The sequence below is a fragment of the Podarcis muralis genome, chromosome 10 (genome assembly GCF_964188315.1).
Source record: "Podarcis muralis chromosome 10, rPodMur119.hap1.1, whole genome shotgun sequence".
Classification (NCBI taxonomy): Eukaryota; Metazoa; Chordata; class Lepidosauria; order Squamata; family Lacertidae; genus Podarcis; species Podarcis muralis.
The window spans coordinates 67,558,349-67,583,699 of record NC_135664.1 but is presented as its reverse complement, the minus strand read 5'-3'; the positions used below and the strand labels follow the sequence as shown (position 1 = coordinate 67,583,699).

The 25,351-nt window shown below is 46.8% G+C and overlaps 2 protein-coding genes across 5 annotated transcripts in view; one reads left to right on the top strand and one right to left on the bottom strand.

The window, feature by feature from the left end:
- The window catches only part of ITIH2 (inter-alpha-trypsin inhibitor heavy chain 2), a 43,189-nt gene extending 36,682 nt beyond the window's left edge, over positions 1-6,507 (top strand). For both annotated transcript variants that reach the window (XM_028747065.2, XM_028747068.2), the window contains 5 exons: positions 2,168-2,281; positions 2,445-2,643; positions 4,039-4,211; positions 5,164-5,275; positions 5,953-6,507. In XM_028747065.2, the coding sequence (XP_028602898.2) occupies positions 2,168-2,281; positions 2,445-2,643; positions 4,039-4,211; positions 5,164-5,275; positions 5,953-6,100 (746 nt within the window). In that variant the 3' untranslated portion in view covers positions 6,101-6,507. The remainder of the gene's footprint in view (positions 1-2,167; positions 2,282-2,444; positions 2,644-4,038; positions 4,212-5,163; positions 5,276-5,952) is intronic.
- A 692-nt stretch (positions 6,508-7,199) lies between these two features.
- On the bottom strand, positions 7,200-25,335 carry KIN (Kin17 DNA and RNA binding protein). Of its 3 annotated transcripts, XM_028746833.2 has the most exons (14): positions 25,153-25,330; positions 23,179-23,273; positions 22,518-22,561; positions 22,296-22,418; positions 20,644-20,825; positions 19,118-19,166; positions 18,929-18,986; positions 17,363-17,489; positions 15,574-15,624; positions 14,086-14,154; positions 11,714-11,813; positions 10,225-10,325; positions 8,880-8,971; positions 7,200-7,545 (listed from the first exon to the last, which is right to left on the bottom strand). In XM_028746833.2, the coding sequence occupies exons 1-13, from the start codon at positions 25,264-25,266 to the stop codon at positions 8,909-8,911; spliced, it is 1,176 nt and encodes a 391-aa protein (XP_028602666.2). In that variant the 5' UTR covers positions 25,267-25,330; the 3' UTR covers positions 7,200-7,545; positions 8,880-8,908. The 3 variants fall into 3 exon arrangements, 2 of the variants coding, with proteins under 2 accessions (XP_028602666.2, XP_077791468.1); XM_077935342.1 differs by having other exon boundaries at positions 7,200-8,971; XR_013394450.1 differs by lacking the exons at positions 7,200-7,545; positions 8,880-8,971 and having other exon boundaries at positions 11,592-11,813; positions 25,153-25,335.
- Positions 25,336-25,351: the final 16 nt, after the last annotated feature.

Below are 25,351 nucleotides of genomic sequence, written 5' to 3'. Positions count from 1 at the left end.
TTCTTTTTTGCACCTGTGGCTGCTATAGTTAAAGAACACCGGATACATTAAATGATTCCATGCAATTAACATCATGCGCTTTTCTGTTTGGTCCTAAAATCCAGAGAACAATTTAACGGATGCTCAGGCTGGGGTTTGTTGGTTGCACGTTGCAGAGGAGTCACATATTCTAGCAATTCGAAAGAAGGAAGTCCTTTGCCACTTCCAATAGTTTTGTTTTCGGAGGAACCACAGTGGTGCATAGACAAGTCAGTTGACTCAAAACTGGGTGTTATTTGTAAAGCGCTGGAGCGAAAAGCTCCAAGATCAAGCTGGTGGTATTGCAATGTTTGTTTTCTCTTTGGGGTGGGGGTAGGGGTTGTTTTCAATTAATGCAGTGTTTGGAAATAGCAAAAACCCATTTGAAGGTGCGATGTGTGTTGCACAGGGTCTGATTTAAGAGTGGCATTGTGGGGTGTAATTCACGATTGCTCTGTGTATTCTCGTTTGCAGTTCATTTTGAGATCAGCCTGTCTGATTCTCACTTATGTCTTTGCCCTTTTGCCATTGCTTTGGGCAGTGATTCCCAAACGGGGGGGGGGGGGTACTGCCTCCCGGGTCAACACAGTTACTGGGGTGGGGGTGGAGGTGCCAAGAGGCTAGAAGGGTGGCAGGGAGCGTTGCACATGACAAACAGACTTATGAAGGTGGCATCACTGAATCAAGTTCATCAGTTTCGTTGACTTAATTAAACTAAATAGCTTTAACTGGATTTTGAATGAATGGCCAATTGATTGTTACTGTTTTGGGCCTTGTTTGGATTTGATATCCCGTTTTATCACTTCCCAAAGGAGTCTCAAAGCAGCTAACGTTCTCCTTTCCCTTCCTCCCCCACAACAAACACTCTGTGAGGTGAGTGGGGCTGAGAGACTTCAGAGAAGTGTGACTAGCCCAAGGTCACCCAGCAGCTGCATGTGGAGGAGCGGGGAAGCGAACCCGGTTCACCAGATTACGAGTCCACCGCTCTTAACCACTACACCATACTGGCTCTCTTATTGTTGTCTTATTAGTGTGGTTTCTGCTATTCTAGATAAGGCTTTTTACAGGGTAGGGAGCGCTGCAGATGAGTTCATGGAACCAAGGTTTAGGTGGCCAAAAACAGGTTTGAGAACCATTGGATTAAGAACTTCTTTGCAGACGATTGACAGCTTTAGGAAGGACCTCAATGCAAATTTTGTGAGCTGCCCAGAGTGGCAGGGGTACAAATAATTTTTTTTATTTTTTTTATTTTTATTTTTATTATTATTATTATTATTACTGTCAGAACTGCCTCCAGGTCCCAGCTCACAGAGGACCAACGCTAGCCGGTAGTAATGTACAAAAGTCTTTACTGAAGTACAGTTTCCATTTTCAAGCCGCAGCGTGCAGCTCTACGTCTAGAAGCTAGACCGGCGAAGCTCCATCTGAGTCTCCGCCCCCTGTACACCAGTTTAAGACTCTAACCTTACTCCACCTCTTCCGTCTCTCCTTTCTCCTCTGGGTCCTTCTACCCCCCGGGGTCCCTTCCTTCCTGGACTCTTCTGACGCTGACCCCCCTGACTCTTCTCCCTCCTTTCGGCGGGCTTTAGGACTTGGCTCCCTATCCGGGCTGCCAACTGCGCCGCCCTCTTGTACATTTGAACTTGGCGCGCGCGCCCAGTCTCCGACCTTCCTTTTGACCGTTTCCTTGCTCTCCGATGGAGGCGTGGCCAATCCTGACTCATGTCCTCCCGCTGGCGGTGCGCCGCCTGATCCCGATACCTGGGACTCCTCCCCCCTACTGCGCTCTGGTGGAGAAGCTGGTCCTGACTTCCAACTGCTGCTCTCTGAGTCCCCTCTGCCCCCTTCTTCCTGGGGTGTCCCCCTAGGCAACCCCCTTGCTCTGACCATGGGAGCCCCTTTCTGTGAATCCTCCGATTCGCTGGAGAGACTCAGAGACCTCGGACCGCTGTCATCGCTAACATTTCCTTCGGATTCCTCCCCCTCGCTCTCTATTTCCTCCCTTTCCTGTGCCTCTGCTCCTGAACCCCTGACAATTATTATTATTAACAACATTTTATTGCATAAGCAATGGAAGATTTTTTTACTTAGCAAATGCTTTTGGTATTCACCCATGCATCGATCATACACCATTTGTTTCCTTCTGCAGTCGACAACGATCCGCACTTCATCATCAACCTGCCGAGGCAGCATAAGAACATCTGCTTCAATATAGATTCCGAACCCGGAGCGATCCTGAATTTAATTTCAGATGCCAAGTCCGGTAAGGGAGAAAAAGCGCCATTCTGCAGCTATTTTGCGCATTTGGAAACAGTCATAGAAACACGGGAGTTCAGGGGATTGAAATGGTAAGAGACCAAAAAAGGCCAGCCTGGATTGCAGTCCGCCTGCAGAAACGCCAACACTGCTTTCTTTCTCTTTTGTAGGGATTGCTGTCAATGGGCAGCTGGTTGGGGCCAAGAAGCCCTTGAACAACAAGCTGCACACCTACTTTGGCAAAATCGGGTTCAATTTCGAAAAGAAAGGCTTGAAAATTGAAGTCAGCATCGAGGGCATCAGCTTGAAGGATGGCTCCTCCACCACTTCCCTCTCCTGGTCCAATTTAGGAAGCCTCATTCGAAGGAGGTAATAGGAACATCGGATGAGCGTCAGGGCTTCCCTAGACTTGTTGATCTCCCTAGGTGGGGGAGAGTTATTTAGGTTGTGTGCCCCAACAGTGATCTGCAGGTTGCCTGTGTGTGTTCCTGAAATTTTACTGGAGTATTTGCATTCCAACCCACACCCACCCGCCCTACACCTGGTGGTGTCATAAACGGCCTCAGGTGTGGGGCAGGGAAAGAGACTTGCACGGCACTATGCGAGCCCCCCAAATCAGCAATGCCACAATACAGATCTGCATTGGCTCCTAGTACGTTTCTGAGCACAATTCAAAGTGTTGGTGCTATCCTTTAAAGCCCTAAACGGCCTCAGCCCTCTATACCTGAAGGAGCGTCTCCACCCCCATCATTCAGCCCAGACACTGAGATCTAGTGCTGAGGGCCTTCTGGTGGTTCCCTCATTGCGAGAAGTGAGGTTACAGGGAACCAGACAGAGGGCCTTCTCAGTAGTGTTGTCCACCCTGTGGAATGCCCTCCCTTCAAATGTGAAGGAAATAAACAGCTATCTTATCTTTAAAAGACATCTGAAGGCAGCCCTGTTTAGGGAAGTTTTTAATATTTAAGGTTGCGTTGTTTTTAACACTCGATTGGAAGCCGCCCAGAGTAGCTAGGGAAACTCAGCCAGATGGGTGGGGTATAAATAATAAATTATTATTATTATTATTATTATTATTATTATTATTATTATTAGGTGTGTGCTGGTTTGTAATCACACAGCTCAAAGATGGAGTTAACTCTTTATCAGCAAAGACACAGACTTGGTTGAGTGTCAGACCTAATGAGCAGAACACCTCATTCCTGGTGCTCGTATTGCATGAAAATCAGTTGCCAAGACTGAAAGTCCCATTCTCCTCATAGCTGTTTAAATTCACTACTCTAGCCACTACACCGAGGGTAGTCAACATGCAATCCTCCAGATGTTGTTGGACTACAATTCCCATCAGCCTCAGCCATCACAGCCAGGAATGATGGGAGTTGTAGTCCGTCAAAAGATATGGAGAGCACTGCATGGACTATCCCTGCTCTACACCAGGCGTCCCCAAACTTGGCCCTCCAGATGTTTTGGGACTACAATTCCCATCATCTCTGACTACTGGTCCTGTTAGCTAGGGATGATGGGAGTTGTAGTCACAAAACATCTGGAGGGCCGAGTTTGGGGGTGCCTGCTCTACACCATATGGGTGAGGCTGCTCTTTGGATGATGACACCATGTTGCAACCAAGACAGCATTTGACAGGTTTACGGGACACGACAGCTAGCTTCTGTTTGGTTCACAATGAGGCGGCCAAAGCCCAACCAACTGCATTTCTGAGTAAAGGACTCAGAACACCCTACTCATGCATCTACTTGCCGTTTCTCCTAGAGTGCTGGTCTCTGTGAAGAGCGACAACAAAGTCAATATCACGGTGGATGGGGACTTGTCCTTTGTGGTCGTGCTTCACCGTGTATGGAAGAAGCACCCAGTCAATGTTGACTTCCTGGGAATCTACATCCCTCCTGCAAGCAACTTCTCCTCCAGTGTGCACGGCCTGATTGGTAAAGTCTCCTTGGAGGCAGGGAGCGGGGTTCAGTGCTGCTTGTTGCTGTGTATACATGGGTCCTTGAGCTTTAGGCGAAAGAGGAAATGCTCAAAACCAGGGTGGGCGGAAGTTGAAGGTGGTGGTTCCCCTTTAGAAGAACAGAATTCTCACCTGAACCATTCTGAATGTTGTTACTGTGGTCACTGGCAGGACCAGATTTAGGTTTGATGAGGCCCTAAGCTACTGAAGGTAATGGGGCCCTTTATATGTCCAGCTGTCCTTTGTCAACAACAAATTGCCACTGGTTTTTTTCTGTTGAATATATGCTATCTGGTAATTTATGGACCTAATAGGTATCCAAAGCCATTTGCACATAACAGCCCATGCAAAATGTAGGCACCCTATATATAGAAATGAGCAAACCAGTGATATTTTAGGCAGCAGGCTAGCAGGCGGGGCCCATGACTTACGTCATAGGAGCCTACACAACACAAAACACTGTTGCTGTATGTAGGTTTTATTTTATTTGTTTTTTTATCTTATATTTTGGAAATGTACATCCAGGTGTTTTTTCTTTCTTTAATTTTTTTGGGGGCCCCAAGAGAGTGGGGCCCTAAGCTATAGCTTGTTTAGCTTACACGTAAATCCGGCACTGACTCAGCCACTGAGCCATGGCGCTTCCCACCTGTCATAAGTGTATATGGCACACGGGTTAAATTGGCAACATTTACAACATTTACAACAGGTCCCCGATCCCACAACATTTTCAACGTAAAGCGGATTGGGGAAACAATGGCTCTGCTAGATCTGCAACCATTCTGACTCCCGCCTCCAAATATTTGGGGATTTTAGTTGTGCAAGGGGTAATCCTCTTTAACGAGTGTTTCCACGTCTACAAATGCTCTTGTTGGGGGCTCACACAGGCCCCCAGGACCGCCTAATGACAAGTGATGATTCTCCTCCACCAGGGCAGTTCATGCTGGAGCCAGACGTGCACATCTATAATGAGCGGCCTGGACAAGATCCGGGGAAAGCTGATGCTACCATGGAAGTGAAAGGCCACAAACTCACTGTCACCAGGTAAACCACTTGAGTTAGCTGAAACCAAAGCCTCTCAACCTCTGAGATGCTCAGAATGGGATGTGAAGATGTAGTTTTGCTCACAGTGAATCTCTTTGTTCATGGTTTATTGTGGAACAGCATGGGGCAAAATTTCACACTGTAGTGAGGAGGAAAGCTGTGAGTTGTGTACAATATAAAATCCAACCACATGGCAGTTTTTTTTCAGGGTCCTCCCAAGCTTTGGGAAACATGTAATTTAAGAGTTCTTTTTTCAACTGAACTCCACATATTTTTATACGGAATCAAAAGTTCCGAATCCTGCAAGGTTTTCCATTTCGGGGAAATGGAAGTTCTGCCAGCCACCAGCACCCTTGTCAAGAGTTCATGAGAGCTGACACTTTTCAACTGATTGTCCCATAGATTTAGTAAACAAAGCTGCTATGAAGTTAGATTGGGACGTTTTGAGTATTTTGGTCATTCCTTGACAAACCAGCCTCCAGACTTGGGCAGCCCCACTACAGGTGAAGAAAGGTTCCTCTTTTTCGACACCCTAAAACGGTTCTGAAACCATTTCCGCCTAACAAACAGCATCCTGGCAACTGCAGATTAGGGAGGGCAATGAGAAGACTGTTCTTCCATTCAGCTTTGTTGCATACCACAGTGGTTTTATTTATTTGATTTTGCTTTTCCTGCAGAGGTGTGCAGAAAGACTACCGCCTGGACCGTGTCTTTGGGACTGCTGTCCGTTGCTGGTTCGTGCACAACAGTGGGAAGGGCTTCCTCGACGGTCACTACACAGATTACCTCGTCCCCACTTTATACAGCTATCCGAAGCATCCTTGAAAGGGTGGGCGGGGCTAAAGCAGAGGCAGGAGATGGCCAGCATCTGATTGGCCAAGGCTCTTCTCCACCCACCCTGCTGGTGATTTGCTTGTGAACCTGTCTTTCCAGGTGAAAAGCCCTTTTCCAAGAGAAAAGCCCTGGCAGGCTAGATGCAGCCTGCAGATCCCGCACTGCCCATCCCAGCACAATGAAACCTTCTCCCCAGTAAAGACAGCAAACATCTCTCTGCTCATATCTAGGGTCCTCCATAACCTTTCTGGGTGTCGTGGAAAAGCAGAAAAGCAACTGGCATACATTGTGGAGTTTGAAAATAAGGCCAAGTAAGATATGGCCATCATATACATCTGAAGATTAGTCGTCCTGGTAGGAAAAATATATTTTTCAAAGAGAATAAAAAGGCTTCCTTTTTGGAATGATGTCGTCTGTTTAGTTTCTTTGGCGAAGCCTCCAGGGCTTCCTCCACTGCAGCTGGGACAGAAGTCACACAGTATTAGCTACAAATCTAAACTAAAACATCCATTAAATCACTACAGGTATGTTTCCCTGCTGAGAGTACCACACAAATAGAAGAGTTTGGATTTGATATCCTGCCTTTCACTCCCTCAAAGTGGCTAACCTTCTCCTTTCCCTTCCTCCCCCACAACAAACACTCTGTGAGGTGAGTGGGGCTGAGAGACTTCAAAGAAGTGTGACTGGCCCAAGGTCACCCAGCAGCTGCATGTGGAGGAGTGGGGAATCAAACCCGGTTCCCCAGATTACGAGACTACCGATCTTAACCACTAACACCACACTGGGGACAGAGGTCCTCAGATGGATCTCCGAGCTGTGTCCCATTTCCCACACCTGACACATGTACACAAATAGCATCTCAGGGCAACATTTGCTCCAGGGGGGCTTATGGATGCTGAGCAGTTTGGGGACTGAATTAGTGGGGCGTAAACACAGGTCCTCTTTCTGAAATTAAATTTAGGCTTGCCCAGCTGCTTATTGGAAAGAAAACCTTCCAATTATTTCACACCGTCTGCTGAGGCGGAAAAATATATTCTTAACTCGAGGAGGTCCCATCGTTGTGAATGCGTTGAGGAAAAAGGACACACTGTCAAATTTTCTCCTTTATTTTTAAACAGCAATAAAAAAAGCCACTGTACAAGTCATTATACATTTTTTACAAAACTACAGGAGGTGACGGAAGAGCATTTTGAAGCGGGTGGAGGGCTAGATGCAGAAAACAGTGTGGAGATAGTCTGTCGTATTCCCTATTTCCCACAAATAAACGTCTGTGTTACACCACCCATTTCATCCAAGGATGGGGTTGGGGTTCAGACGAGAGGATCCAAATGGCTATGGGGTGCCCCTTTTGGGGGAGCTTTCGAGGATGTCTCCCAGCTACTCCTCAAGACCTCCAAACAGCTGACTGAGAGCCAATGTTGCAGCAGGAGGAGGGGCTGTAGAAAAGGAAATCAGGTAAAAGCTCATGAAATGGCGACAAGCATGGACCCCGTGTGTTTCACTACAGTGCTACCTCGGTTTACAAACAGCCCTTCACAAACTATTCAGTTTATGAACTCCACAAAACCGGAAGTACAGTCCTACCTCATGTTACGTCCGCTTCATGTTACGTTCTTTCAGGTTACGTCCCACGGCGACCCGGAAGTACCTGAAAGGGTTACTTCCGGGTTTCGCCACTCACGCAGACATGCAAAATGACATCATGCGCATGCGCAGAAGCAGCGAATTGCAAACCGTGCATGTGCAGACGCGCCGCTGCAGGTTGCACTCTTTTTATGTTGCGAACGGGCCTCCAGAACAGATCCCGTTCGCAACCAGAGGTACCACTGTAGCGTTCCGGTTTGTGAACTTTACCTCGGTCTACACACAGAAGCCGAACAGTGGAAGGGCACTGGTGGCAGGAGATCTCATTAGGGAAAGCGCGCCTCCGTTTAAGAATGGATTTGGTTTAAGAACGGACTTCAGGAACAGATTAAGTTTGTAAACTGAGGTACCACTGTCCTTGGATCCTAGGCAGACTCTCCCATGGGGTATTCTTTGCCATAACCTGACTAACACAGGGTTGCCTGGGAGCGGATTCCTCCAAGTGTACTTTCATTAATCACATTAGGGCGGTGATGCGGGAACATGACAAAAACTGAAGCGAGGACTGAGCCAGCACCGAAAATTGCCTCTTTCCTAGACCACCCTTAGCTGGGAGGATGAAATGGGGTTTGGGCTCAGCCACAAACTGAGCTGGCTGGCAGGGCAAGCAAAGAAGAGGAAGCAAACCATTGGAGAGCTTCTCCCTCTTCTAACTCAACTATTCATGGGTGACAGCTCGTGAACAGACGAGATGGGTCATCTACCTTGATATCATCTCGCACAAACGGCACATAAGCAAGTCCAGCCCTTCCCAGGCAAGCCAAAATCTGCACCCATAACCTTTAACCCTGTTTGGCAGATGAATCACTCCTTGTTGTTTGTTGACTTCCAACTTTCGCAAGGAATGTTAATTCTACAAGGCAACTGGAAGGCTGCAACTGTTTATAGCTGGCAGCAGATTATAGAGAGGGCTTAACGGAATGACTGCTTCCCACCAAATGCACTGGACAATTTGAAATTAAACATTACACTGTTGCAGAATTGTGATATGTAAGGGATTTTAGGCACAAAAAATTATTGGTTCATTACATAAAAATAAAATAAAATTCTGGTATTTTTTAAATCCAAGTTGTAAAACTCCGACACAGTGGAGTTGAGTGCATCAGGAAATCCTTAGGTAGGGTACCTCCCAGTCCGTCTGCTCTTCCAATCATCTCAGGCCAACTTGGAAATGTCTTCATAGGGAATGCCTTCAACTTTACGTCCTTTCAGAGGTCCCTGGGAAGGGAAGTCAGGCAAAAGGAAACCTTCAGTCAGGCAATTGCTAGAGGGACCTGCTTATGTGGAAATGTTAGGACATTTGGGGCTTCCTAATTTGAAGATAAGGGACGCGGGTGGCGCTGTGGGTTAAACCACAGAGCCTAGGACTAGCCGATCAAAAGGTCAGCGGTTCGAATCCCCGCAACGGGGTGAGCTCCCGTTGCTCAGTCCCTGCTCCTGCCAACCTAGCAGTTCAAAAGCACGTCAAAGTGCAAGTAGATAAATAGGTACCGCTCCGGCGGGAAGGTAAACGGCGTTTCCGTGCGCTGCTCTGGTTCGCCAGAAGCGGCTTAGTCATGCTGGCCACAGGACCCGGAAGCTGTACACCGGCTCCCTCGGCCAATAAAGCGAGATGAGCGCCGCAACCCCAGAGTCGGCCACGATTGGACCTAATGGTCAGGGGTCCCCTTTACCCCTTTACATAATTTGAAGATAAAAGGTGAGTAAGGGGGGGGGATGAGAGAAGGATATGAAATTCTGCATGGTATAGAGAAAGCGGAGGTGAATAGTGGGAGATTCAGGGCAAAGAAGAAAAAATACTTCTACATGCAGCAGATAGCTGAACTATGGAATTTTCTCCCACGAAATTTGGTGATGGTCACTGACCTGGGCGGCTTTAAAAGTGGATCAGAAAAAGCAATGCCGGATAAGACTATTAGTATACCACCCTTGCGATCAGTTGCTAATGGTCTGAGCCAGCAGAGCTCTTTTCATAGTCTCTCCCTCCCTGCCAAACTGCACTGTTTACTCAAGAGAAAAGCTCACGAAACTAAAGTGACCAGAAAAGGAAAAATTGGATAGAAAAACAGGCAAGGAGATTCTTTCATCCATTAGGCAAACAGTACTGATGACACAGAAATCTTAAAACGACATTAGCAGTAAATAGAAGCTGAAATGTTAGGAGTTTGCCAAGCTTTGGAAAAACGCACAGGTTAGGCTGGGACTTGGCAAAGCGTTATGCAGGATTAGTGAGAAGATTGATCAAGAGCTCTGTTCTAAGGGGAGGTGCATTTTGGGTTGGGGAATATTTTAATATTTCATTTATAGTGCCAAAATACCCAAAATGAGGCTTCGGCAGCAGTCCTGTGCAATATTTACCTGGGAGTAAGACCCTCTGGACACAGTGGGGCTTACTTCTGAGTAAGCACAGGACTGCCCTGTTAAAGTTCCAAACAGCACACCATGAGACAGAAGGGTGAAAAGATACTTACAGTTTCAATGAGTATCGTTGCCGAAAACTTTTTCTCATGGATGCTCTCTAAGGTAGCTTCATTTCCTCTATAGCCCCCGTTTAGAACCAGCACCTTTTTGCCTGAAACATGAACACGTGTGAATCTGCTTTAGATTGAGTGAAACCCTGGGTCAGCCTAACTTAATTCTGTCTTTTCTGAATGCACAGACACTGGTAGCTGTATTCTTCTGCATGCAAAACATTATTCTGTCGCCTGAGCTCACAGAGCTCTATCTCCCAATTTCATTGCTGCCTTCTGGCATTGGGGAGGTTGAGGAGGTGGGATTTGATCAGGAGTAAACATGGACAAATGGTACCAACTAGTATGGGAAACAGCCTTGTTAGAAAAACTAACAAATAAACTGAAACTGACAGGGGGACAAATGGAAGAAGACGCCTTCAGCCCGGTATGGCTCCCCTTTATCACATCCACAGCCCAACAAGACAACGACAAGAATCCACCAACAGCATACGAATGAATATGGCTAACCTGATTCAAAAACACCCACCCACCCCACTCACACATGAAAACAAAGTCCACCGCAGCCAACACCAGCTGGTGACATGGCTCCCCAAATCAACACAGACTGTGGAAACTTCACACTGGACTTCAAGCATCTGGCATTGTGTGCCTCCCCATTCTTCCTCCAGACTCTGGGTCCTTGGTTTCCAAATGAGATGTGAAAGCTGCTCTCATCAGAAAAGAGATTTGGAGAGCCATGTCATCAGCTGGTGTTGGTCCACTGTACTTCATTAAGTCCAGGGTCAACACAGCCGTCTACCAGGAGATTTTGGAGCACTTCATGCTTCCTTCTGCAGGCGAGCTTTATGGGGGTGCTGACTTCATTTTCCAGCAGGACTTTGGCACCTGCCCACACTGCCAAAAGTATCAAAACCTGGTTCAATGCCCATGGGATTACTGTGCTTGATTGGCCAGCAAACTCGCCTGACCTGAACCCCATAGAGAATCTATGGGGCATTGCCAAGAGACAGATGAGAGACATGAGACCGAGCAATGCAGAAGAGCTGAAGGCTGCTACTGAAGCATCATGGTCTTCCATAAAAACTCAGCAGTGCCACAGGCTGATAGCATCCATGCCATGCCGAATTGAGGCAGTAATTGATGCAAAAGGGGCCCAGACCAGGTACTGAGTACATATGCATGCTGCTACTTCTCAGAGGTCCAATATTGCTCTATATGCAATCCTTGTTTTGCTGATTTCATTTAATATTCTAATTTTCTGAGATGGTTAATTTGGGGTTTTCATCAGCTGTATGCCATGATCATCACAATTGTAACAAATAAAGGCTTGCATGTCATGAGTCTATCTCATATATTAGTTTCACCTTTTAAGTTGAATTACTGAAATAAATGAACTTTTCCACGATATTCTAATTTTCCGAGTTTCACCTGTAGATGGGCCTGATCCAACAAAGTCTTCTCTTATTGGCCTGGCAAGACGGCTTACCCGGTGCTGGGATCACCGTCTCCAGATGTGTTTGGTCAAGCTTCAGTTTATCTCCAGAGTCAATCACCTTGACAACTGCTGTGTATTTGTCAATTACTTCCTATAATATTAATGCATATTATTATTATTATTATTATTATTATTCAATTTATATACCATCCTTTATCCAAAGATCCCAGGGCAGTGTAGAACACTAAGAACATAATTTACATAGCATAATAGTAAAAGCATAATACACAGCATAAAAATAAAATAATCATAACAGTCCCCTCACACAAATATAATGGGCTATAGATTATTTAATGGCTAAAGGCCTGGGTAAAGAGGATTGTTTCCACCGGGCGCCTAAAGACATGTAGTGATGGCGCCAAGCGAGCCTCTCTGGGAAGAGTATTCCACAAATGGGGAGCCACTGCAGAAAAGGCCCATTCTCTAGAGCAGGGGTGTCCAAACGTTTTTCAAAGAGGGCCAGATTTGATGAAGTGAACGTGCGTGAGGGCTGACCATTTTGCCTGACGTTCTTTGAACCATTGAAATTAAATGCAAATTAAATGAAATGCAAATTAACTATTTCATGCAAAGTTAATTGCAAACTGCATTAATTTTCATTTCGTCAGATGGATGACAAACCTAAACAGGTGTTAAATCACTCTGCCTTTCATATCTGAAGGCCAGATGGGGAAAAATCCAGGAAACTGAAATATACGTCAGGAACATTGTAAAGTACATTACGTATCATTGGTAATAAAGGTTGTCTGTCAACATTTAAGTTCAAAAAATATGAACAGGAACGTAACACCAAGTTGGCACAAACCTCTTGGTGAGTTTTGACTAGCAAATAAATGTTAAAGGAAGTGTGTGTGTTTGTGTGTGTGTGTGTGTGTGTGTGTCCCTTTTTCTTCCCTCTCTCCTTAAAAGCACTCTCCTCTCCATTGCTGTAAATGGCCCCCGGGCCGGACTTTGGACATGCCTGCTCTAGAGGCAATGAAACACTTGCCAGGGTGAGGTGGGTGAATGGAACGGTGGATCTCCCATGTCAGATGGGAAACTTGGGACTGAGCAGTGCAACTTTCCCAAGGCTCTTGAATTTTCTATGGCACCTGGCTTTCCCAAAGGCACTGGATATGAACCCGGCCCTCGCAGGTCCCATGCCAGGTTTGACTGGGGCTCTCTGATTCATGAATGTGGAACCTGCAGGACACCCAGGGCTATTGGACTTCATCTCCCAGCCTGGCCAGGAATGATGCTAGAAAAATGCAACCTGTGCTGCTGATAAAGGTCATGGGACCCCTGACCATTAGGTCGAGTCGTGGCTGACTCTGGGGTTGCGGTGCTCATCTCACTTTATTAGCCGAGGGAGCCGGCATACAGCTTCCGGGTCATGTGGCCAGCATGACAAAGCTGCTTCTGGCGAACCAGAGCAGCGCACAGAAACGCCGTTTACCTTCCCGCTGGAGTGGTACCTATTTATATACTTGCACTTTGACGTGCTTTCGAACTGCTAGGTTGGCAGGAGCAGGGACCGAGCAACGGGAGCTCACCCCGTTGCAGGGATTCAAACTGCCGACCTTCTGATTGGCAAGTCCTAGGCTCTGTGGTTTAACCCACAGCGCCACCCGCATCCCTAATACTGCTGATAGAAGTAGTACAACTCATGCAACACGTCGGCGACTAATATACACACAACAATTACCAAAATGATTGTGCATTCTTTATCAATCTTCTGAGAAAAATACAAACACCTATGGAAAGCCACAGAGACTTGTGAACTACCCAACCTAAGATGAACTTATAATGTCTGATTTAAATGGATTTTTCAAGTGCTCAATTCAGTCTTTTGCTTTCTTTATCTTTTTAGGTAAGTTCATGAAGATACCAACAAAAGGTACCGTAAGTTTGATGTTGTTCACAATACTGAGAGATGCTAGTGAAGTTGTAGATGGATGTTAATGAAGTTGTAGACAGGGTGCCGGTGTTTTGCACCTGTTTCGCCCGGGCGGTCCAAGTAATCAAGAGGCCGCTGTTCACTCCCGATGGGACTCTTTCACTGGGGCTTGCAGGTAGCACACTCCCAAGGTAGTTTTCCGGGCTTCTTCAGTGCTCTAATCTCAAAGTCTTGATACGTATATTGATATTCAATACTTTTTCTTCGTTTAAGCTTAGGAGACTGGCCAGGAATGATGGCAGCAACATTTGTAGGGGGGCACAGGTTCCCCATCCCTGCCTAATGTCACAGCAGCCCAGTGGGGATGCAGAGCAGTGTCGGGGAAAACCCTGAGCCCCGCAGCACAGCTGCTTCAACCACGTCAAATACCTCCCCCCTCAACCATAACAAACTTGTTTGCTGACAGATAAAAGGCCGGCGGGCTCACCTTGACAACTGCCTTCTTTTTGTGGTATTTCTCGCCCAGTTTCTTCGTTATAATTTTGACCACAATTTCCTGGAGGAGAGAGAAGAAGGGGGGAGGCTATTTACGTATGCCACTACTGCGGCCCGTGTTTCGTTAGCCCCAAAATGGAAAACGAGTGAGGTCCCAACTAAGGAAGAATGGCAACTTAAACTGACGGAATATGCATAGCTTGCAGATTTAACATATAGGATAAGAGAACAAGAACAATGTATGTTTAAAGAAGATTGGAAAATGCTTAATGAATATATGGGTGAAAACTGTGTACATTTGAAAGCGTTGGCAGCATTAAGATAAATTCAACAGTGTAAATAAGTTTTGATGGATGTAAAAGTGGAATAAAGGTAAAGGGACCCCTGACCATTAGGTCCAGTCATGGCCGACACTGGGGTTGCAGTACTCATCTTGCTCTACAGGCCGAGGGAGCCGGCGTTTCCCTTCCCGCCAGAGTGGTGCCTATTTATCTACTTTTCGAACCTAGCAGTTTGAAAGCACTTTGAAAGCGAACTGCTAGGTTGACAGGAGCAGGGACTGAGCAACGGGAGCTCATCCCGTTTCAGGGATTCGAACCGCCGACCTTCTGATAGGCAAGTCTTAGGCTCTGTGGTTTAACCCACAGCGCCACCTGCGTCCCTAAAAGTGGAATACTGAATGGTTTAGTTTATGTAAAATATGCAGGGATCTACGGCATGCAAATTGAACCATGGAAGGAGTAGAAGGGAAGTCATTGGTATTTAAGGTTATTCAAATGAATATCCTAAAATGTAGAATAGAAAAACCTAATAAAAATTATACAAACAATAAATAAAAACAAAAGCATTCTTCAATCCCTTCATATTACCACCACATGCAATTTTTCCCATTTGTTCAATTCAAATTACAAATTAAAACAAATTCATCTGATTCATGGGGGGGGGGGGGGGGGAGAGATTAAAAAAGGACAAAATACATTCAGGTAGGTTGCTCTCCTTTCATTTCTCATGGATCTCAGCAGATGCTGCCTTTGAGGCACTGCAGAAGGACCTAGGCTGCAACCCTGAGGCCCTGTTTATTTGGTTAACCGTTGTGCCACAGACTGCGGTCACAACTGCTCTGGCCTTGTCCCATTGTCCACCCTTCCCTAATGCACTCCCAGCACCCTCAAAGAACTACACTTCCCAGCATTCTTTGAAGAAAGCTGTGACTCTTTAAACTGGCATCATACTACTTTAAATGCATCGTGCAGATGGGGCTTGAAAGTGGACTTTTAAAAAATTCATTCTGCAACCAGATTAAAAATAAAGTGCTACCCTTCCAATACTCCACATCATTTGGTCCAAACGCAAAACCGGCAAGCGGACAAATCAATCATCTATTCCATTTCGGAGTATCGTTTGGATGGAACCAGCCTGAAAGTGAAAATGCAGCTTGCACACTGAATGATAGGGTCCAGGTCCCCATTTGGATACTTACAGGCTGCAGCCAATGGTCTGTCCGGGAAGATTTCTTCTTCTCTTCCTCAAACTAAGAGAGGAAAGGACACACAACTGGTTCAAATTTAAGATCAAAGGAAGGATGATATTCCATCTTTATTACGGTCTTAGATCAGCATAAGAGGGGGTGTTTTGCAATAATTTAAAATCTGTAAAACGTTTTTAACAGGTAAAGGGACCCCTGGCCATTAGGTCCAGCCGTGGCCGACTCTGGGGTTGCGGCACTCATCTCCCTTTATTGGCCGAGGGAGCCGGCGTACAGCTTCCAGGTCATGTGGCCAGCATCACTAAGCCACTTCTGGCAAACCAGAGCAGTGCACGGAAACACTGTTTACCTTCCCGTCGGAGTGGTACCTATTTATCTACTTGCACTTTGATGTGCTTTCAAACTGCTAGGTTGGCAGGAGCAGGGACCGAGCAATGGGAGCTCACCCTGTCATGGGGATTCAAACCGCTGACCTTCTGATCGGCAAGTCCTAGGCTCTGTGGTTTTACCCACAGCACCACCTGCGTCCCTTACGTAAAACCTTTTGGAAAGCTAAAATTATTAAAACAGAAGGTATATATACAAAACCTGTAAGACTCTAAAAGCAGCTAAAAAAATCTATAAGAAGGGTTAAGAGATGTGGAATAGCATAAACGATTAGTATATAAAAGGCTACGGCTATCAATTTACAAAGCACTCTGATATGAGCATTCATTAAATCCAGTTTGTGGCACAGGTCATCATCCGACGAATTTTGAGCGCTACTATGCAGAACCTGGTAACGTTATATGTTGTAGCAGGGTTGGTATCTGAAAGCAGCAGGGGAATATAGAATTGTCCTATGAGCCCTGGGTACTTAAGGAGTAGTGGGGAGGTGAGGCTAATACAAATATCTCTATAATATAGGCACTGGTGAAGCACATGCTATAATAATAACAATTTATTATTTATACCCCGCCCATCGAGCTGGGCTTCCCCAGCCACTCTGGGCAGCTTCCAACAAAATATTAAAATACCGTAATACATCAAACATTAAAAGCTTCCCTAAACAGGGCTGTCTTCAGATGCTCTGTTGTTTCGATTTGTCCAGAATCACAGGGGCTTTACCCGTTCCCAAAGAATGAATTTTATGACTTCCAGAGAGGTAAGATTATCACGAACAACATGCGACCACACCCCACTTGACAGGGATATGCTTCCCCCAGCCCACCCCTCAACGTTTCCACCGTGAGAATCTGAACTTTAAAAAAAAAAACTATAGTCTGGAATATATTTTCATACTTTCCCAGACAGCAATGCCCCTGGTGGCTCTATCACATTTTACTCAAGGTGCAAAGAGAGATGTTGTTTTTGAGAAAGGGGGCTTCTTATTATAGTGAGAAGCGTGAATTAATGGGCTCAGGGAGGAGATAGGGAGTGCTTTGCTCCTCCTGGTTAGCTCTCTCCAGACCAACCATGGGCTGCCATCTAGGTCCTCCCTAACGTTTATGGGTTGTGGTTTGTCCAAGAGGGCGAAACCAGAAGCCCAAATTTGAACGATGCACCAAACCATGGCTTAGCAAAATGCAAAGCAGCTGTAATCTCCTTTCTAGAAACTCACAGGTTGGTGCGAAGCCATGACACGGGTTAGCATGAAGTGTAAACCTCTTACTTTTTCAAGCTATTCAGATTGAAATCTTAACCCCGCATGGCTGCTTTATGTTTCTTGCAGATCTCCATGCTTTGTTCCCTATTTTTCCCCCCACATTTGCAACTTAATCCTGCAAATTTCATCTCACTGCACCTCCATGATCTCGTCGAGGGCTGTTTTCTTCTTCTTCCTCTTCTCTTTCTCTGAATTCTGAGGCATTTCTTTCCGCTTCACTGTGGGTGCTGCTCCCGCCTCCTTCAGTGCACTGGATCCAAGCGCGCTGAAAAAAGAGAACACAGACAAACAATGCAAACCTAACCCCTGTCTACTCAGAAGCTAAGTCCTAGTGAATTCAACAGGGCTTACTCTCAGGTAATGGAGCTAGGCCTGCAGCCTTAGACTGCAAGCTTTCTCAGGAAACATAACACTTAACAAGGGCCCACCTGCAAGGGCCCACCCCCCTCTCCAAGAAGCAGCTTGATTGGCCCAGCAGAGTGCCAATCCCACTGCCACTGAGAAACTCAAGTCCTGTGCTGGGACATTAAATGCTGCTTTGTACCTCTGCCTATCGTGCTCAGTTTATTCCATTCCCAAGTGAATAAGGGTTGAATTCAATGGAATTCTACTCAGACCTACTGGTATCAATGAGCTGATGTTAGGGATTCCCCATTAATTTCCATTGGACTACCCTGAGTATGGCTAGCACTGGATACAATTCTATGGGCTGGATTCAACAGACGTAGCAATAGAAGGCAGTACAAGGGCTTATGCTGGCAAAACAGGGCTGAATGATCGCAAGAGCACGATGTTGAATTTCTCCCTGTACAGTGGTGCCTCGCAAGACGAAATTAATTCGTTCCGCAAGTTTTTTCTTCTTGCGAGTTTTTCGTCTTGCGAAGCACGGTTTCCCATAGGAATGCATTGAAAATCAATTAATGCGTTCCTATGGAAACCGCTTGCCAGGCTGGCGGTGCGGAGAAGGGCTTTTCTCCCCACCGCAAGCCTTCAGGACAGGTACGGGAACAGAGGGGAAGGCGCGCAGCGCTTCTCCTCTGTTCCCGGGCTTGCGGTGGGAGGAGGGTTTTTCCTCCCCACCGCCAATATTCAGAACAGCCTTCAGAAGCCTGGCGGCGGGGCGGAGAGACCTCCTCCCCGCCGCAGGCTTCGGAGCATCCATCCGAAGCCTGGTGGCGGGAGGAGGTCTCTCCGCCCCGCTGCCAGCCTTCGGAGGAGGTCCGAGGACAGTGGGGAAGACGCGCTGCGCTTCCCCGCTGTCCTGGATATTTCCCTATGGTCTTTCGTCTTGCGAAGGAAGCCCATAGGGAAATTCGTTTTGCGAAGAGCCTCCAAAACGGAAAACCCTTTCGTCTAGCGGGTTTTCCGTCTTGCGAGGCGTTCGTCTTGCGGGGCACCACTGTATTTTCAAACCACCCCTTCCATTTCTGGTCAAGGATCAGAAAACGAAGGTTGCTGATGGTGCAACTGGGTTTAGGTAGGAGAGTGTTAAGAGGGTGTTAAGTTTGCCATGCCAGGAAGCAACTCCCAGGCTTGGAGTACAATCCCAAAGGTTGTTCTCCTTTCTCTGAGGTGTGAAGGGAGAGGCAGAAAAGTCAGGATATGGGGGGCACCCCGTGGAACAAACTTGTCGACTGGCAAAATATTCACCGTCCGAATAAGGGCAGATGAGAAACAAAAGTTGCAGACTGGAAACACACTGACCTGGCTTTGGAATGAGACGCTGTTGAAGTGCTTGCTCCTTTGCACAAATTAAAGACCACTGAAATAAAGGAAAAAAGGATGTTCCCTCTTAGTTCATGCTCTCCAGACAATGAGTTCAATCTCAGGCTTGCCATTTGGTTCCCGCAAAAGCCTTGCCTGGGGAGATCACAGGGTTCCGTATCCATTTACCTTTCTCTTCCTCGTTTTCTCTGTTCAGTTCTGTGTAGACTGGTTCTCCCTGCGAGAGGAGAACAGAGCAACTTCAGGGCTTGAGGACACCACTGACGAATACAAGCCAGAGCAGTTCTGGGAGTTTAAACTTAACAGTGGGAAGGGAAGTTAAGCAAGACTCTACGGACCAAGTGAAGCCCTTTTAGAGAACAGGCGGCTTTGGGGCAGATGAAAGTGGCAAGATCTGCAGCAGGGAAGGTCACAGGTCGGGGACACATTGGGAATGAAGGAAAGGAAGACAGGGATGATGGTGGATGTTGCCACCAACCCAGGAACTACTTGCCAGTGGAGCAGAGCAACTATGCTAGCCTCCCAGCAGGTGGGGTCGCTGTTGTTCATTGGGAAGGAGAGCAGGGAGGCAGCGGGCTGGTCAGCAAGGTGCAAAGGCACCATCAGGAACACTAGATTGGCTCTATCAGTGTGTCTGCAGCTCACCGGCCTTGTGGCTGCCTTGCCCTCCCAGCAGCTGGGTCACTGTTGCTTACCAAGAGAGAGGGAGGCAAAGCAGCAGGCAAGTCAATGTGCTGCAAATGCACTGACAGGGCCAAGCTGGTGCCCCTGCTGAAATGTTTGCACCACGCCAACTCCTGCTGCTTACTGGTAAACAAGAAGACCCATCTATGCTAGGAAGCTAGCAAAATAGCTCCGCCCCTTCCGCACCAACCTCCTTGGGCATTCTAGTTACAGTGGTGCCTCGCAAGACGAAATTAATTCGTTCCACAAGTTTTTTCATCTTGCGAAGCACAGTTTCCCATAGGAATGCATTGAAAATCAATCAATGCGTTCCTATGGAAACCGACTTCAGACCAGGTCCGGGGACAGTCTGTCCCCCGACCTCTTCTGAAGGCTGGGGGGGGGGGGGACAAGGGCTTTTCTTCCCACCCCCAGCATTTTAAAAAACCCCAGGACAGCGGGGGACTTCTCCGCTGTCCAGGGCGATCTTAAAATGCTGGCAGGCGGCAGCAAAGCCTTCGCTGCCGCCCGCCAGCATTTTAAAATCGCCCCGGGACAGTGGAGGACTTCTCCGCTGTCCCGGGGCGATTTAAAAGCCCCCGGGAAGGCAGGCAGGGGGGAGCAAAGACTTTTGCCCCCCGCCGGCCTTCAGAAGAGGTCCTGGACCTCTTCTGAAGGCCGGCGGGGGGCGAAAGTCTTTGCTCCCCCCCCCGCCTGCCTTCAAAAGCCGTCCGGGATAGCAGAGTCTGGCGGCGGGAGGAGGTCTCTCCGCCCCGCCGCCAGCCTTCGGAGGAGGTCCGAGGACAGTGGGGAAGACGCGCTGCGCTTCCCCGCTGTCCCAGAGATTTCCCTATGGGCTTTCGTCTTGCGAAGGAAGCCCATAGGGAAATTCGTTTTGCGAAGCGCCTCCAAAACGGAAAACCCTTTCGTCTAGCGGGTTTTCCGTCTTGCGAGGCGTTCCTCTTGCGGGGCACCACTGTACACCCAATGACTTTTGCACTTCGAATCTGATGGGAAAGACCTTTGCGGACCTGCTCTTTCCCCTCCAAGCCTCTCCGGACTTGTTCTTCAATGAATCGGGCCGTTTTCTCTTCATCATCCAGGTCCTGTTTCTTTTTCTTCTCCTGCTCTTGCTGCCTACGGATCGTCTCGGGGTCCCGGTCGATATATTGAATGTACCAGCCTTTGGGAGTTTCGTCCACTTTGCAGAAGCCTTAAAAACACACAAAGCAAGAGAATGCTTATGGTCGTTCAGAAACAAGAAACAGGAATGTACGTCCAGGAATTGAGATTTGGGTGTCCTCCACGCTCTTTTTCAGTCAATACAATATTAGTCACAGGTTGATGCTGTGGCATGACAAGCTATCAGATCTCTGTTGCTGTATTAAAGAGAGCTGGGGTACTGTACTGGGGAATAAGGCAATGAGCCAAAAACCTCCAGTTCAAATCTCTTCTCAGTTACAAACCCAAGAGAGGGCCCATAACCCTTCTTTCAGCTGCAAATCAATTCCCTCTTCTCCCACACCTGGCCATCTGCACTGTAAGATGATTACAAGTGTATGCACCAGACTTCCCCAACATGGTACCCTCCAGGAGTTTTGGACTACAGTTCCCATCATCCCAAGCTAGCACTGCCCAACCTTCAAGGGTTATGAGTCCACCTATCTAGAGAGGGTCAAACCGTGTGAAGTCAAACCACTGTGTTAGCAGCACCGAAGTGACCTCCCCAGGGCACAAGCCTGGGCAGTGTGTCTGGAGGTCCTGAGCTGCCCAGACGACAAGACTTGCTGATGTAGTCCAAAGGAAAGCAGAGCAAGACATTTGGCACCAGCTTGGGTGCAGGAGTTGCCAGAAGGAGGCATTCAAGGTACCATCCAACTGTCTTAGGGACTCTGCTCCAGATTTGTGTAGGGTTATTTCTCTTAAATATATTTCACTAGGCAGTGCAGGTTTAGGATCAGAGCTTTCCTGCTCCTAATGGGCTACTTTCCCAGGTTGATGAGCCCCATCTGCCCCTCGCTTCCTTCTACAACGTGTGCAGAAACCACCTTCTTGACTGTTGGACCCACTTTTGGTCTCATATGCTCAATCCACCAGAGCCTCTGTACAGTGGTACCTCCGGTTGTGGACGGGATCCGTTCCGGAGCTCGGGTCAGATCCTGAGGTTTCCGTAACCAGGGGGACCGCTTCTGCACATGCGAGCGTGGTGACAGAGTGCTTCTGCTCATGCACGCGGCGCGGCAGAGCGCTTCTGCACATGCGGCAAAACCCGGAACAATACTTCCAGGTTTGCCGTGTACATATCCTGAAGGATACGTAACAGGAGGTGAACGTAAGTAACCACTGTATTTGTATGTGGGGGAAATCCCTAACACATTGAGGGCTTGAGACCCATCGTAATGGCTAGACCATTACTGGCACACTTTCAAACATACTGTCACAATCATTATGTACTAGTAACGTGTTGCTGCTTTTTTTAAAAAAGAAAGATTAAGGCTGTGCCCAACTATCCATTATACTACACTGTCCCTTTGGATTAGATGAATTTGGAACAACTGAATGAAAGACAGAGTAATTCGCAACAGCAAGATAATGCTCTCAGACATTTTCAACACCAGAATTCCTAGGTGTTTCTTGGTTTCCTTTTTGAAGCCATCCATTCACAAACAGAAGACAGAATTACCTTCTCTCCCTAGCCACTTGGTAAAATCCGTCAGAGTTTCCCACTGGGTAGCATTCATATGGATGTGTTCTCGGTGACTAATATATTCATTATATACTATATTATTGTGGACCCTCTTTGTTCCTAGAAGGGAAAAAAAGGCTCTTAATAACAAGTCTGAAGTTAGATAGAAAGAACTCTGAACTTTAAGAAATGTGATTCTGTTCCAACCAAGTGATTTACCAAATCTTCTTCTGAGAAGTTCTAAGAAATCATTCCGGAATTCCCTAGGGAAATATAAAAGGGACAATTGCAGCAAATGTATGTCTGACCAAAATCAGATATGAAGATAACTGCTTCCATTTGTGTGCAAGTATGCCAGCTTCTGAGTAACACAGAACTCTTCCTAGGTAAGAGCTGGATGTGACTTTGATCTCTTCATTATACTGAAACTCTGGCACATGAACAGGAAGATTACTTGGTCCCAATCACATAAGGGTAGATCAATTCCCCATGGGGGAAGCCTCCACTATGCTCCAGTTTCATTCAACAACCATCCACATATTGAAAGTTCTTTGTATGTGCAAATCACCACACTGAAAAGGTTGTGCTGCTTGCTTAATTGTTTTTAGTCCTGGTATCTAAGAGGTTTTTCTTTTTCTAGAAAGTGTTTTAAAAGATTATGGATACAGGTCAAATCTACAAAAAATTGCAGAACAGAACACCATGCAGGAAAAGTAAAGGTGGGAAATTATTCTGTGAGGCAAGCTGAAAAACATGCACTGACCAAATGATTTCCCTAGTATCGCACTGAATTCCGTGATATGCCTTTGTATGATTATAATATATAACAATAATTAACAAACAGCAGTAAAAACAGTGCCAATATATTGGCCAAACTCACTCTGAAAAATAATCCATGAATTGCTGAGGATCTTCAGATGCCAGCAGCAGCTGTCGCTGGTGAGATTCTGACATACAATGGCATTTAAAGCCATTCTAGGAGGGAAATGTAAAAAGACGGTTGTACTCAGAGATGACAAGCAACCTGCATTTAAAAAACCCCACAATAAAACTTTAGGTGGAAATGCAAAATGTGTGAAGCTTTTTCCTTGATCATTTTCTGAAAGGACGTTGCTTACGGCTTTCGTACCCAGACACAAATCTTTTATGTTACTACTACTACTACTACTACTACTACTACTACTACAGTAATTGCTTTTAAATACCACCCTATACTTGGGGGTCTCAGGGCAGTTCACAGGATATCATTATTACTGCATATTTATTAAAGGTCTATGCCGTCCTTCATCCATACATCACAGGGCAGTTTACAATGTAAAACACAAAAATACACACCATAGTAACAAAAACAATAATCCCCACCTTCACAGATACAGTTTAAAAGGTCGTAGATGATTTAATTAGCCAAAGGCCGTAATGTTGTAAGTTCCAAGGGTGTACGGTATCCTAAATTATCAGAGATATTTAACCTGAGCGGATTTCCAAAGCATATCTTACTCGAGAACAACTCCAGAAGATACACAAGAGTCCTTTCTTGCAAAGGTGATGAGCCATTAATGTCAAGCAGAGCCCCCATGTCCAGGGGCAACATACCTGCGAAGCTTCGTCTGTCAGTCAGATAGATTTTTAAATTCTGCAGCTTTTCAAATGTTTGTGGGTGGGTGGGTGGGGATATGAATGCTTCGTTTTCGTGTCTGCTTTTGTTATGTTTTTTGCGTTCTCGCTTTGTATTTTCTTTTTTTCTGTTGTGAACCGCCCTGGGATATTCGGGCAAAGGGTGGCAAATAAAATAATAATAATAACATCTTCAAAAGCAGAGACACCACCTTGCCAACAAAGGTCCGTATAGTTAAAGCTATGGTTTTCCCAGTAGTGATGTATGGAAGTGAGAGCTGAACCATAAAGAAGGCTGGTCGCCAAAGAATTTATACTTTTGAATTCTGGTGCTGGAGGAGACTCTTGAGAGTCCCATGGACTGCAAGAAGATCAAACCTATCAATTCTGAAGGAAATCAGCCCTGAGTGCTCACTGGAAGGACAGATCCTGAAGCTGAGGCTCCAATACTTTGGCCACCTCATGAGAAGAGAAGACTCCCTGGAAAAGACCCTGATGCTGGGAAAGATGGAGGGCACAAGGAGAAGGGGACGACAGAGGACGAGATGGTTGGACAGTGTTCTCAAAGCTACCAGCATGAGTTTGACCAAACTGTGGGAGGCAGTGGAAGACAGGAGTGCCTGGTGTGCTCTGGTCCATGGGGTCATAGAATCATAGAATCACAGAGTTGGAAGAGACCACAAGGGCCATCGAGTCCAACCCCCTGCCAAGCAGGAAACACCATCAGAGCACTCACGAAGAGTCAGACATGACTAAACAACAACAGGGATATTAATGCTTTGTTTTCGTTTCTGCTTTTGTTATGTACAGTGGTACCTCTGGCTACGTACTTAATTCGTTCCGGAGGTGCGTTCTTAACCTGAAACTGTTCTTAACCTGAAGCACCACTTTAGCTAATGGGGCCTCCTGATGCCGCTGCACAATTTCTGTTCTCATCCTGAAGCAAAGTTCTTAACCCGAGGTACTCTTTCTGGGTTAGCGGAGTCTGTAACCTGAAGCGTATGTAACCCGAGGTACCACTGTATTTTGCGTTCTCGCTTTGTATTTTCTTTTTTCTGTTGTGAACCGCCCTGGGGTATTTGGCAAAGGGTGGTAAATAAGATAAAATAATGATGATGATGATGATGGTGGTGGTGGTGGTGATAAAACACGAAACAGATATGCTGCGCCTGGCTCTGGAGGCTCTACTGGGCACCCTTCCACACAACACGCCCCCCCCCAAAAAACCTTCCTCTCTCACCTCATCCCGGCACTGCTTCTGGCACATCTGGCAGTACCAGCGCAGCTTCTGCAGCCCCTTGGACTTGATGCGGTTGGCGATGGCCTTGGGGCTCAGGAAGTCCGTCTTCCCCATGGCGGCGGCGGCGGCGGCGGAGCAACAGGGCAGCAAACGAACAACAAACCAGAGCCGCTTCCGGGTTCTCTCCCCCCCTCTTAGG